At 42.5% G+C, this 13,618-nt stretch overlaps 1 protein-coding gene across 28 annotated transcripts in view; it reads right to left on the bottom strand.

Moving 5' to 3' along the window:
* Positions 1-10,791, bottom strand: part of LOC125455090 (calcium/calmodulin-dependent protein kinase type II subunit delta) — a 297,229-nt gene extending 286,438 nt beyond the window's left edge. For 13 of the 28 annotated variants that reach the window (XM_048536677.2, XM_048536836.2, XM_048536698.2 and 10 more), the window contains exons 1-2: positions 10,181-10,789; positions 9,516-9,610 (exon numbers count right to left, since the gene is read on the bottom strand). In XM_048536677.2, coding sequence (XP_048392634.1) covers positions 9,516-9,610; positions 10,181-10,245 — 160 coding nt within the window. In that variant the 5' untranslated portion in view covers positions 10,246-10,789. Of the gene's footprint in view, positions 1-9,515; positions 9,611-10,180 lie in introns of all 28 variants that reach the window. The other 15 variants (XM_048536874.2, XM_048536737.2, XM_048536844.2 and 12 more) reach the window with 4 other exon arrangements.
* Between the last annotated feature and the right edge of the window lie 2,827 nt (positions 10,792-13,618).

Below are 13,618 nucleotides of genomic sequence, written 5' to 3' on the forward strand. Positions count from 1 at the left end.
CAATTTGCCAAAGGTACTTTAAAGCGAAACAGTATGGTGATGGCTTATGATTTCAGATACATAGCACCATGCTCAACCAAACTGGCTGAAAAGGGGTGATTGAGAAAGACAGAGAGAGATGAAGGCCTTCTCCAGGCCACTGCAGCTCACCCTTTGTGCTGACCCAACAGGATATAATTAAGTTGTATACAAATGGTAGCTTTTCGTGCATAGCTACAGAACACGTACAAAAGGTGTAAAAAGGAGGTGACAAATAAGCAAGAATGAATTTGCCTTAAAATTCTCACAAGCAGTACTGATAGTTCTATGTTTTTGTAACTCGCAAGATAAATGGTTTCACTGCTATGCCAGAATACAGGTACAAATTTTTTTCAAAGTCACACCAAAATACATTTCAGGATCATCTCGTTGATTAGAAGATTTGATTTCACTCAACTCAATGAGCCCAGTCATCCTGCACACTCCAGTGACCACAGAAAAGGGGCAGAACTTTACCAAATTCCTTAAGAGAATTTATTGTTCCATAACAGAGCCAGCTGGGGGCACCAAGAAGGCATAGCAAGAGGTCAGCATCTAGAATGCATTGTTAAGTGTCTGAGTTCAATGCAAACAGCTGGTTAAAGATTTGAATGGAGTAGCAAAGTGGAGAACGGTGTCACCTTCAGCTACTTTGTAACCTGCAGGTCAGTCTAACACCCTGACTCTGCATTTTCAAGCCAACCCAGCACATGATTTCTCACAGACAACAAAATGTGAGGCTGGATGAACACAGCAGGCCAAGCAGCATCTCAGGAGCACAAAAGCTGACGTTTCGGGCCTAGACCCTTCATCAGACTTGGTTGTCTTGGATTCTCCAGCATCTGCAGTTCCCATTATCTCTGACATGATTTCTCACACTATGTTATCTTCCAAAGGCAGTCAACTTCATCAACTATCCAATAGCTACACACTTACTTATTCTTACACCATGTTATCCCTGTCTATCATTGTCACTTTCAGCAGATGCTCTCCATTCATCTGTTCAATACATGCCATTAATCTCTCTCCGATTTCTTCTTTTTTCCTTGCATTTGACGGCAACTGAATTTGAGGGAGAGGCAGGGAATCGGAGGTGACCTTCCAGCCAACTCATAACAGCTACAGAGTAGCTGGCAGTGCAAGTGTGCAGAGTTTACGTGCACCTAGTCATCAGAATTGGGGACTTCCAGCCACCTGGTGACAGAATTCACAATCTGGCACTGAATACTCAGTCATAATGGTTAGACTGATAACAGCAGGCACAATATGATGGTGTGCACAGGATAACTTTAAATACTGTATGCCTGACAGCACTCATTCACACTTTATCTCTAAACAGCAGGATCAAGTCACCACAGATGATTCCAGAGAAAGAGAAGCCACTCATTGACAGTTTACTGTCACAGGACTCATACTGAACACGAACCAATGCAGAAACTGGCACTGTGGATGGACAAGCTGGGGATCTAATTGGGTTTTCACAAGGAGATTCACGTCAGCAGGAGCAGATAGAGAAGGGGCGGGCAGTGGAGGAGAGTGCCCAGCTGGATACAGATGTTGCTCTGTGGGATCCAGTGACAAACAGGACACTGCTCGGGAATCAGAACGCAACGTCCTGGCAAGAGTTCCACAGCCCAGTTAACACACACACCGCTGTCGAGAGACTGGAGGGAACCATCTCAAGCACGTGGCACCCCAAAGACGGGCAACCCCAAATAAAAAGAAGTCACACCTGGTGTGCTGATACCAGCTGCGGTGGGGACTGTGTGCCAGGACCAAGGTGGCAGCTAAGTGTTCAGGTCAAGGAGGGCTGCAGAAGATTGGCTCTGGGGTAGGGCAGGGAGTGAAGGTGGTGTCGGGTCTGATACATTCAGGTGAGGCAGTGTGGGTGGGAGTGAAATGGCACCAGGTCCAGTCCAGCAGCCAGGGGAGACTGAATGGTTGGGTTCAGAGGAAGGGGTTTAGAAGTAGGTGCTGGAGGGCTGATCTGGACCAGGTCTCAGAGGATCAAGTCTGGCTGAGAAGGGTCAGGTGAAAAATCAGGATGGGGTCCTGCCCTTGGTAAAGGGTCAGGTTGGGGGGGACGAAGAGATTGGGTGAAGTAAATATGGGGTCAATTGAATTGTGACTCAGAGGATAGACTGTATTTAATAGACACACCTATCCTGAGTAAATTTTTTAAATTTCATTTCATTGGAACCATCCAAACTCTCCAATCTTTGAATGGTGATTTCATAGGGATCTGTGTAGAGGAATTACCCAGAAGAATGGCAAACTCCAATCGTAACACACAACTGACTGGCCACTAGAAAATTGGACCCTTATTACTCTGCACTATTTTTCCAGCCTTCAATTTCTTGGTTGCTTTTTGATAAATAGCTTTTTCAGGCATGGGAAGGCCCCTACCTCTTCCTAATCCTTATCCTTGTAGCTGGTTCCTCTTCAGTTCCAGACCTCAACGCTGCAGTGCTGCAGAGTGTACCACGAACGTGCCGCCTGTCACGGCTGAAGGGTGTCTCCAGGTACACTGGGAACTGAGCCAATCACATCTCACCCTTGTGAATGATAAACACTCCTGAGCAATCCATCAAGGCGTCAACTGCAACGTGTGTGTGTGTGTCGCTGATTATGTCCCGCTTTTGTAAGAAGTCAGACGTAGCTGCAAACCCAAAGATCTGGGCCTTTTGAGTGACACTGCAGAAGACGTTGCTTCAATTGGCAGCATGGCACTTCCCTGTTACATATCCGTATGCCTGCACTAACAAGATTCTACCAGTGCCTCCAGTTTAACTGTGGAAGGTGCTGCCTTTCACGTCACTGTTAAACCAGGAGCTGCAGGCCTTCACCCACAACACACTGATGCTCTCCAATCAAAGATGCTCCAATGTATCAAGGAAGCTTACATTCAGCTGTGCACTGGATAGGGTCTGCTAATTTCATCTCCTGAGGAGCAGCAGATCTGACAGCAATAGACTGTTGCTGCTTCAGTCCCTGCTTCCCCTCCCTGGTGAACATCTTCAACCCCGTCTCAGGCCAAAATTACAGAATAAGCAGAGCTTGTGCTGCTCTGGTAGATCAGACCTCCAGAGGAAAGATGTAGTCTCCAGACAGTGTGTCAGATAATCTCCAAACACAAGCACTGCAGCAAGAAGCCCTTTCAAAGGAGCAAATCAAGGGCACATGACAGCAACTCTCAATGGTTCTGTTTACAACATTCTGATTCATTTCAGAAAACTCTGGATTCCAATTCTACTCCAGGATTTTGGAACAAGGAAAAACAGCTGACACTCTGACTCTCAGTGCTGTGCTGGAGGTCCCATTTTTCTAATGAGATGTTAAACGGAGGCCCATAAATATTCACAATGTTTAAAAGACCCTTTGGTACTCCTTTGAAGAATAGCACGGGAGTTATTCCCAGGTGCCAGTCCAATGTTTATCCTTCCATCAATGTCACAAATTATCTGGTCGGTAATACATTGCAATTAGTGGGAACTTGCTGTGCACCAAGTGATTGCCACATTTCCTGCATCACAATGGCAACTATACTTCTAAAGCACTTCAACTGGTTGCTAAATGTTTTGGGGCATGCAGTTAATAAAGGCCTACTGAAATGCAAGTCTTTCTTTGCTGACGAGTTACGGGTACACTTCCATTGTCTCGTCTTCGCTCCTCTCAAAAGTTGTTGTTTTGCACTCACTGGCAAGTTCCACGAAGCCTGCACAAAACCATGGAACTAAACTTGAACTGCAAGACTCACATCAATATCATTTGAACAATTAATGTTTTGAATTGACAACCCACCTCTTTCAAAAGAAGTGCACTCATGAAGCCTCATGTTGTGGAGTCAAACATTGGTAGCTTGCAACCAACTTCCCAACGATCCACATTCAATGGTGTCCCCAGTGTTAAACTGTCCCCAAACCTTTTGCAGTGCTGGTGATATTTTCATATTGCGCCAACAGTGTGCATTTTCAAGGCAAAGTCAGACCACATGTTTTGTTCACTACAACATTTATTTAGTTGCACAGTCCATTTTGTCCCCTGCCCCTAAACATTTGCAGTGTTTTTAGGTCAGTTGCTGCAGGATTTCTGGAGATTGCAGCAAAGAGAAAAGGAGCAAGAAGAGATCACTACTTTGCACGTGTGGAGATGGAGAGCAGCAGGACAATTCAGCAGGGTTATAAAACAAATCACAAAAGAGGGAAAGGACATGTGCAAAGAGTCAGCAGGAAGACTTGAACAATAATAGCTTGCATTTATACAGCAATATTGACAAAACTCAGTGACATGCAAGCCCTCAGAACTGAAGCAGTGCAGAGATCTCAGAGGACTACAGCTCTGAAAAGTAGATGAAAAAAGACAGCAGAAATAACTATTGAATCAGAAGTTCATCATTCAAGCACACAGATTGGGGGCGCTGCTCTTAATTATTAGAAAGCTTGATGCTGACAATTCTAACCACAAAGTAACAGTATTCAAGGTGTCAAGTTGACAGTGCTGCAAGAAAAATAAATCCATTACAGCTAAAGTGCCACTTCTGCCCAGAAATCAAAATGTCGTAGGCCAAAACCACATTAAAAAGCAACTACTCATGATCTACAATGACAGAATGACACTGCAATGCCGGAGGTGCCATCTTACAGATGAGTCTGTGTATCAAGATGCCTTCTCAGGTGAATGTTAAGATTTTCATTTCACTACCCAAAAATGAAGGCTGTAAGTTCACCAAAAGAAAATATTCACTTCTTCATGCACCCTTATTCAGTCCTTGCCGCACGCAAACTGTGCACTTTATTTGCCTGATTATTACTAAACTGCAGCCATACCATTATCAGTTGGTACGGAGATCTGTGTACCTGATAGAAGAGCTAGAAAACATGAGTTAACTAATGTAGGACAAAGACTGTTGCTTTCCTTGAATAAAAATGACAAAACACGCTCAAAATTACTGTGTATGAATGCTAACTAAACAACTTGCTTCTGTATTCTGAATGGCCAATGCTCTTAGCTGCCTCAAATTAGGTCTATTTCATGAATTCTACGTTGATTACATTTTCATCAGCATTTAAAACTGTATGAACTGGACAGCCAGCTTTCCTACGGGCATTGTCAGTACAATCGAAAGTCTCTGCAGATACAAAAACCATCTGGTTAATTTTCCTCTCTCCACTTCTGTTTGGAGACACATTGTCTAGTTACGACAAATGGAAACTCCCATTGGTAATACAGGGTTGGGGAGGATTCAAGTTGATATAAAGACAATTAAACCCTAAAACACAAAAACTTCAGCGGCAGAATCTATTGCTTACTATACCGCTGCAGTGGGTGAGCTGCAATCTCTTGTACTCGTTACAAAATGTATCATTTTATTGTCACTAACACTAACAACGAGCTTTTGAAATCTACTACAAACTAGTGAAACAAAACTGTTTTGACCATTATTATTTAATTGCACACAGTAAACGGTGCTACATAATATTTACAAAACAGCCACTTTGGTTGAATAAACATGCCCAAAGCAAGTTATGAATTTTTAATTGCAGTTTCAACTACACAAGCAACTTGAATATCTGGTTCAAGGATATAGTATGCCAATTTTGGAAATGAACCAGTTACCCAATTGGTGCAGAAAAAATTAATATAAAAGCAAAATAAGGACCAGAATTACTAAATATTGGAACAAATTGATGCCAGCTTTTATGATCAAAGCTTAAGTAAATACAAGGTTATCATTCTTACTAGCAAAATGTATTAAAAGCATAATTTGATTTTGTAAATTATATTTACTAAAAGAAGTAGTTCAGACATCCACCTTATGTGAAAAGGTGAGAAATCACTAATAAATTCAGTATTTAACAGAATAAAAATGTTATCTCAGCCCATTTGTTAATACAGTTTAACCAATGCACTTTGTGACCTAACACTTTTAAACCAATGAACTCCTCATTGTACATTTATGTGGGGGCAAACTGAGAATGAGAAACTTCAAAAAAGGAACAAATAACTTCCTACCACTCTGTTACCCTATGCAACAAATACTGCAGTTTGAACCTCGTGTGAAAATTAGATGAATCCCCCTAAAGTTTCTCTGTTGTGAGACATGTTATTGATTACATAATGAGTACCTGACATCATACCTCACTGTATTTACTCTTCTCCAGTTTGAAAAGATCTTCCTAAATGTAATTTATGTCATTCGATAAAATTATCTAATTATCTAAAATTAACCTGTTACAAACACATTTTGGACACAAATGGTTTTTACATTTCTGAACTTCAGATTTGGTCGTAAATAACATGTTGCCATTCATTATTTAATGATCCAGGCTAAATCTCTCTCAGCCATATTTAAAATAAGTCAACACAAACCTTTCTTGCAAGAGGACATAATTAGACCTCCAAGTTTTCACAAGTTATGGGTTTCACTAATTAAAATTTCAAAGATGTGTTACCTTCAACTTTGTCACAATTAAATTTCCTAATGTTCGCATAATAAATCCCAAATATTTTAACCCTGACAAAACTAAAACATTTCTATAAGTTCATTTAAAAGCTGGACATCTTTGAAATGTGGAACTCAGTTTTCATGGCTAGGGCATGGATATATGAAATTTCACTAATCATGTTCTCAGGCCCATTTGGCAGCAGCAGATTCTTGGAACTAGGCCTGAATTACTAAGTGTTGGCTTCAACAATATCAAAGATGACAGAAGCATGAATCAGGAAGCCAGAAAACTTACATGAACAGATCTTTTAATTAACTGTAGGCATGTATCTTCCACACATTGTGACAGACACTTGACAGAAACAGCGTCTCAACTCTGCATTTTTCTAGAACTACTGAGGTTGAGCAAAACCAGCTGAATGAAAGAAAACAGAATAGTGTTGAACTATCATTTTTCAGGCTAAAGGGAGATTTATAGTGTAGCTGTCCAGGGTTTGTGTTAGGAAACTACCCCACTGTATTCCCTTCCCACCTATTCCATTCCCCAAAGCCAAGTCATTCTCCCTAATAGATATTATTGACCAAGACTTTGATGTAAAGGGCATAATTTCAAAATGTCCACATGATATAAGCTTGCTGGTGACATGAACCCAGAGAACATAAAATAACATGACAGAACGCAGAGCTGGGCTGAGAAATGGCAGATGGAGTTCAACCTGGATAAATGCAAAGTGATGCATTTTGGAAAGGTCGAACTTAAATCCTGAACATAGGATTAAAGGCAGGATTCTCAGCAGTGTGGAGGAACAGCGGGATCTTGGTGTTCAAGTGCATAGCTCCCTCAAAGTTGCCACCCAAGTAGATAAGGTTGTTAAAAAAGCATATGGTGTTTTGGCTTTCATTAACAGGGGGATCGAGTTTAACAGCCGCGAGGTTATGCTGCAGCTCTACAAAACCCTGGTGAGACCACACGTGGAATATTGTGTCCAGTTCTGGCCGCCCTATTATAGGAAAGATGTGGAGGCTTTGGAGAGGGTGCAAAGGAGGTTTACCAGGATGCTGCCTGGACTGGAGGGCTTGTCTTACGAGGAGAGGTTGACTGAGCTCGGACTTTTCTCTCTGGAGAGAAGGAGGAAGAGAGGTGACCTGATTGAGGTATACAAGGTAATGAGAGGCATGGATAGAGTCGATAGCCAGAGACTTTTCCCCAGGGCAGGACTGACTGCCATCAGGGGTCATAGTTATACGGTGTTAGGAGGAAGGTATAGAGGAGATGTCAGAGGGAGGTTCTTCACCCAGAGAGTTGTGAGCGCATGGAATACTTTGTCAGTGGTAGTCGTGGAAGCGGAGTCATTAGTGACTGCTGGACATGCACACAGACAGCAGTGAGGGGAATGTAGGTTAGGTTATTTTATTTTTGGATTAGGATTATTCCACGGCACAACATCATGGGCCGAAGGGCCTGTACTGTGCTGTAATTTTCTACGTTTTCTGTTCTAACTTCCAAAGGACAGAGGCATATTGGAATGGGCAGACAACTGGCAGATGAAGTCAAATGCAAAGAAGGGTAAAGGGATTGATTTAGTAGAAAGAACACAGAGGAAAAATATAAAGCGAAGGCTGAGATCCTACGGGTGATGCAGAGAGAGGGACCCATGCTTGCACAAATCAGTGAAGGGAGCAGGTCAGGTTGAGAAAATGGTTATTAAGGCATAAAGCACCCTTAACTTAAATAAATCATTAGTTTGGCATCAACTGCAGTATTGAACCCAGTCCTAATGAGCACATTTTAATAAAGACATGATATAATTGAAGGTGTGGGAAGAACGAGAATGGTTCCAAAGAGGAACTTCTGTTGCACAAACAAAAGAAAGTAGAAGTGATCTATTAAGCTTATATTCATCAACAAGAGTTTATGGAGGATTTAAAAGTCTGGACAGAGTGATCAGGAGAAATTATTCCCTTCCATGGCACAGATATAAAGATGTGAGCAAAACACGCAGTGGGTTCATGAGGAAAATATTTTTTTCATGCAATGACTGGTTCGGGTCTGAATTCTAATGCCTTGCCACTGTAAAAAAAATGCCAGGATGCAAAAATAGAGGTGGGAAAATAACAGTAGCTATATCCGTCCTGCAGAGGGCTAGTATGAACATGACAGAGCAAATGGCCTCCTTCTGCGCTGGAACTATTCTCTGAAGCTCAGTTTAAGTCGTAAGGGAGCTTTAATGTTCTCTTCCCCCAGAAAACGGTGCGGGCGAGTGGACGAAATCACGGTCTGACAGAGCGTATATTCGCTCATTCCTCTGAAGGCTTCAAAGATTCGATCCTATCCCAGCAGCAGTTGGCCACTGGAACTGACAAGACCTACAGGAGCCCGTCAGCCACTCCGAAAAGCCAAGTCGAGAATGAGGAGGAGAAGAAGCCTTCACGGAATTAGAACACAGCATCCATAATTCATCCCTTTAGTGATATGAAAGGCCTCGGCACAGGCAAACTTTCAGGCGTATTAAATATGTATCAGGCCAGGCTATGGATTAAATCGCCCAGAATCAGCATAAGGCAAAATGTTTCGCAGTCATTGATTCCACTGAAGTTGTGTGTTTACACGCAGAAGAAATTGCCGTTCCCCCACTTTTACAGATTTGTCCGAAAAAGGGGCGTTGGCAAACTGATTGGAATGTTTCCCAGTCTCAAATACTGACAGACAAATAATAATGCAAGTCTTAACTCGACGTAACTGGCACAACTAGATTTGCTGTTCACTTTTATCAGTGACTTCGCTTGGATGTGTTTCAGCTCACTTTGCATTTCCACAAATTAATTCCGTAGAACTTACCCGTTTCCAATACAGCGCGTAATGGGGGGGGGGGGGGGGGGCAATTGTCAACTCCATTCAAATGACAGCAACTTGCAAGGATTATAACAATTCTGCAGGTGCCATCTATTCATTCCAGGAGATAACTATTCTGACCTTTGCACGCGGCATATTCCTGCAATGCACCCAACATATTAACAGTGGAATGTTACAAAAACGTTGATATAAACCTACCCCTGGCCGACAGTTTTTTGGTATTGATAATTTTGGCAGCGTACTCCTGTCCCGTGGAGATTTTCATGCATCGTCTCACCACCGAGAAGGCTCCCCTGAAAGCAATCGATCACACAAGCATGTATGTATACATATATATCATTCAAGCAAAAATAGTACAAACAGACAACCCTCACCACATTGCAACGCGGCTACAAACCAGCTAAAGCGCAAACAAGTGGAAAGCCAACGTTAAAAAAGCAAAACAATACAGCCCAAAGTATTGAGAACGTGTTTACCAAACACATTTCAGGTGGATTTTGTCAACAAAACATCAAGGGAAACATTTCAAGTCACTGGGCGCAGAATCCGGATTACGATGTGAAACACCTCTCCCCACAGGAGGAGAAAAAGGGACACCATGCATTTTGCTGGATTTTACGTCGTGAGATGGTAGCAGTATCCCACAACATGCCTCGACATTTCCAATAACATTTAACAAAACGTAACTATGCATAACCGTAAGACTGCACTCCGTGAAAATATTATCAATGCAACCCATCTCCTCCACGCCAGAATACCAATGCTTATCGCCAAATTAAGAAAATTTCGTTTGGAAACGCAACTGTGTCAATTCAAACAAACAAAACAGACAGAAATAAAAACGACAAGATGTGTTTGCGTACTTTCCAAGTTCCTCGAAGAGCTGGTATTCGTCCGTGAATCTGGTACACGTTGTGGTTGAAGCCATGGTGAGATGTAGACGAATTCTCGCTGCTGTCTCCGGTGTGTGTGTGTGTGTGTTCAGTCCCTCTCGCCGCTTCACCCCTCCCCCTGCCACCGGGCTTTCAGAGAGAGACCTGCTTCACTGACTCAAGGTGTGCAGCTCAGAGCCGCCGAGCTTCTCTCCCCGACCCTAGGGGGCGGATTTGCAGCCGTTTGTCCTGGTCGAAGAAACTGTATGTGTGAGAGAGACCCAGTCACTGTGACGGCACGGTCCCTCGCTGTTCTGTGTCACTAAAAGCGAAAGCAGTTTCCTCTGAGCGTCTGCGTGTCAAATCAAACTGAGCCGCCCTCCCCTAACATTGTAGTGTAGCCTACACTCAATCAGTCAACCTGGCTCTCCCTCAATCCCTTACCACCTCACTCTCTCTTATTTATCTCGTATAGGAGATATCAACGTGTGTCTCTATCTCTCCCTCCTCCCTACCAGAGTAGGGAAATGAGAAAATAAAACCCCATCTCTGGATTCTCTCAACATCTCGCGATATATTTTACAAAAACCCCAGAGCGGATTACTACAGGCTGGAGGAGGAGAGAGACTGACGTCAATGACCAAGCAGGGGAAAAACTTGGATTTTACATTTCAAAAGACAAATGCTTATGAATAAAATAAATCGCTAAAGTCTGAGCCGAAAGCTCAGCTCAAGGCGCAGTCTTTAATTTCAAGTGTTAAAATATTATCCCTTCCTTAGTTCAGGTTATTAATGGCATTTTCAGATTGTTTCAGCAAGAAATATCAAACTGATATGCAGCCTGGTGTCACTTATAGACTAATATCAAGGGGCTAATTTACTGAGGACTGAGAGCCTTTACCGTTCTTGCTCGCCAGTTCATCCATTCTGTTTTTATTCCTCATTGTATGGTAGCGTCTCATGATTTTGTTTTTAAAATGCCGTTCAGATTTTCTAATGCAGCCTGCTTTTGCCACAAGAGAAACTTTGCTTCATTAGCGGCGACGTGGAGTGTGTAAAGTGGTGCTCTCTCTCCCCTATACTCAATCACCACTAGGAGAGAATGTGTCACTCCGGTGCCCTTACCGAGCAATGAGACTGCACCCTTTCTCCCTTTCGCTTCTCCCTCAGAAAAAAAATGCTAGCTGCATCGCTCACCGCTGCCGCAGTGTTAGAGGCAGCGGCAGCCAGAACCAATCGCTATGACTGTATTTTACAGCAGGGACCAGGCTAGAGAGTTCAGAGTCAAATAATGGCCGAGGTTAGAGTTGGGAACATTTATTTTTAGACACATTTCTGCTTGAATTTATTTTTGTTTGATTTTAAAATTCATTCGGGAAAGTAAACAAGGTTGGTAGAGGAGTGCTGCTTGCAACATGTAAGCAAAAAAAAGTATCAAATATGAAAAAAATGCGTATTTTTTCCCAACAGCCACTACTTTGGATTTCAACTCTATTTGCCTATCTTTGAAGATTTGAAAAATGCAGAAATACCAAACCTTCCATGGACATTGGAGATAGCACTACAGTTGTCAGCTGTGCCTGAGTTAGCACATTAATGAACCAGGAGGTTGTAAGTTTAAGGAACTTCCATTCCAAAGACTTAAGCTCATAATTTATGCTGATGGTGCATAGTACTGAGGAAATGCTGTCTTTCAGCTGAGGCATTATTCTGGAGGCCCGTTGTCTGCTGTGTCAGGTGAATGGTCAAATAATACCGTGTGGAAGAAAATTGGGTTAGTTCTCCGAGTGTTCTCTTTTACATATTCACCCAAGGGATGCAGCTGTCCCTGACTGGGCCAAGATTCAGTACCCATTCCCTGTTGCTCTTGAGAAGGCAGTGGTGAGCTGCATTCTTGAACCATGGCAGTCCATGTACTGAGAGGTGGCAAATGGAGTTTAATGCAGACAAGTGTGAGGTGATGCACTTTGGTAGGATAAAATAATCAGAGGGTTAGATAGGGTGGATAGGGAGACCCTTTGTCCTAGGATGGTGACGGCGAGCACGAGGGAGCATAGCTTTAAATTGAGGGGTGAAAGATATAGGACAGATGTCAGAGGTAGTTTCTTAGAGAGTAGTAAGGGAATGGAATGCTTTGCCTGCAATGGTAGTAGATTCGCCAACTATAGGTACATTTAAGTCGTCATTGGATAAGTACATGGAATAGTGTAGGTTAGATGGGCTTGAGATCGGTATGACAGGTCGGCACAACATCGAGGGCCGAAGGGCCTGTACTGTGCTGTAATGTTCTATGTTCTATTAGACGCACAATGCTGTTATTCAGAGATTTCCAGGATTTTGACTTAGCTGAGATTCAGGCCAATGTTTGTCCTTTCATCAAATGCCACCAAAATAGCTTGTTGTTCACAGGCCTTGATGTGGACAAATTAGCCACAGTTTCCCTGCATTCAAACCCGACTGTACAGTACAATGAGGATCCTGAATGTTATGATAGTTTTGAAAGATCAGATATAGCCATCCATAGTATTTATGCTGATTCAAAAATAAGAATATGAGGATGAAACAATAATTGAGGAAAATGCATGGAGAGGAGGTTGAAGGAGAGAGAACTGGCAAAGTAGGGGAGGTAATGCACAGTAAATCAATAAGGAAAAACCTTAACCAGAATGGTTGAAACATTTTAAAAAGTTGTCAACTTGTGTAGAAACCAGTTGGAAAGTAATGATATTGGATAATGCTGGTTGGAAAGTAAATAACCATCCACTCTAATCCCATTATCCAGCTATTACTAGTTGGAAACAGTTGACGCTGGTTGGGATCATTTAGCTATCACTCGTTGCTTGGGCTTTTGTGGTACTACGGTAGTATCCCTATCTGGGTTCAAGCCCAACTTGCTCCAGAAGTGAGTGGTAACATCTCTGAACAGGTTGATTGGAAAATATCTATTACTGAATGGAAATAGTTGACACTGGTTGGCTTTTCCCAGCCAAAAAAAGAAGTTGCCATTTTTCTTTCACATCCCAATTGACTGGTCTGTGTCTGTGTTTCTATCGGTGACAGTGTGTGTGTGTCTGTATGAGAGAGATCCAGCTACTGTGACCTATATAAAAGCAAACAACTGAAACCCACCCTTAATGAATACAAGGCCTTGTGTGTCAATCTGATACATCCAATTTTGAAAGGTTACTTAAAAATCCAGAAGAGACACTGACTACAACTATGAGTTTCAAACCTTTACTTGGAAAACAATTCAATTAAACAAGTTCTTCTCTGAACCATGCACCGTCCTGACATGGAACTGTGTTGTCATTCCTTCAAAGCTGCTGAGTCAAAATCCTGGAACTCCCTTCCTATTTGTTCCTACACCCCAAGGGCTGCAGTAGTTCAAGAAGGAAGTTCAATACCATCTTCTGCAGGGCAATTACGGAT

This window comes from Stegostoma tigrinum, chromosome 1 (assembly GCF_030684315.1).
Source record: "Stegostoma tigrinum isolate sSteTig4 chromosome 1, sSteTig4.hap1, whole genome shotgun sequence".
In the NCBI taxonomy this organism is placed as follows: domain Eukaryota; kingdom Metazoa; phylum Chordata; class Chondrichthyes; order Orectolobiformes; family Stegostomatidae; genus Stegostoma; species Stegostoma tigrinum.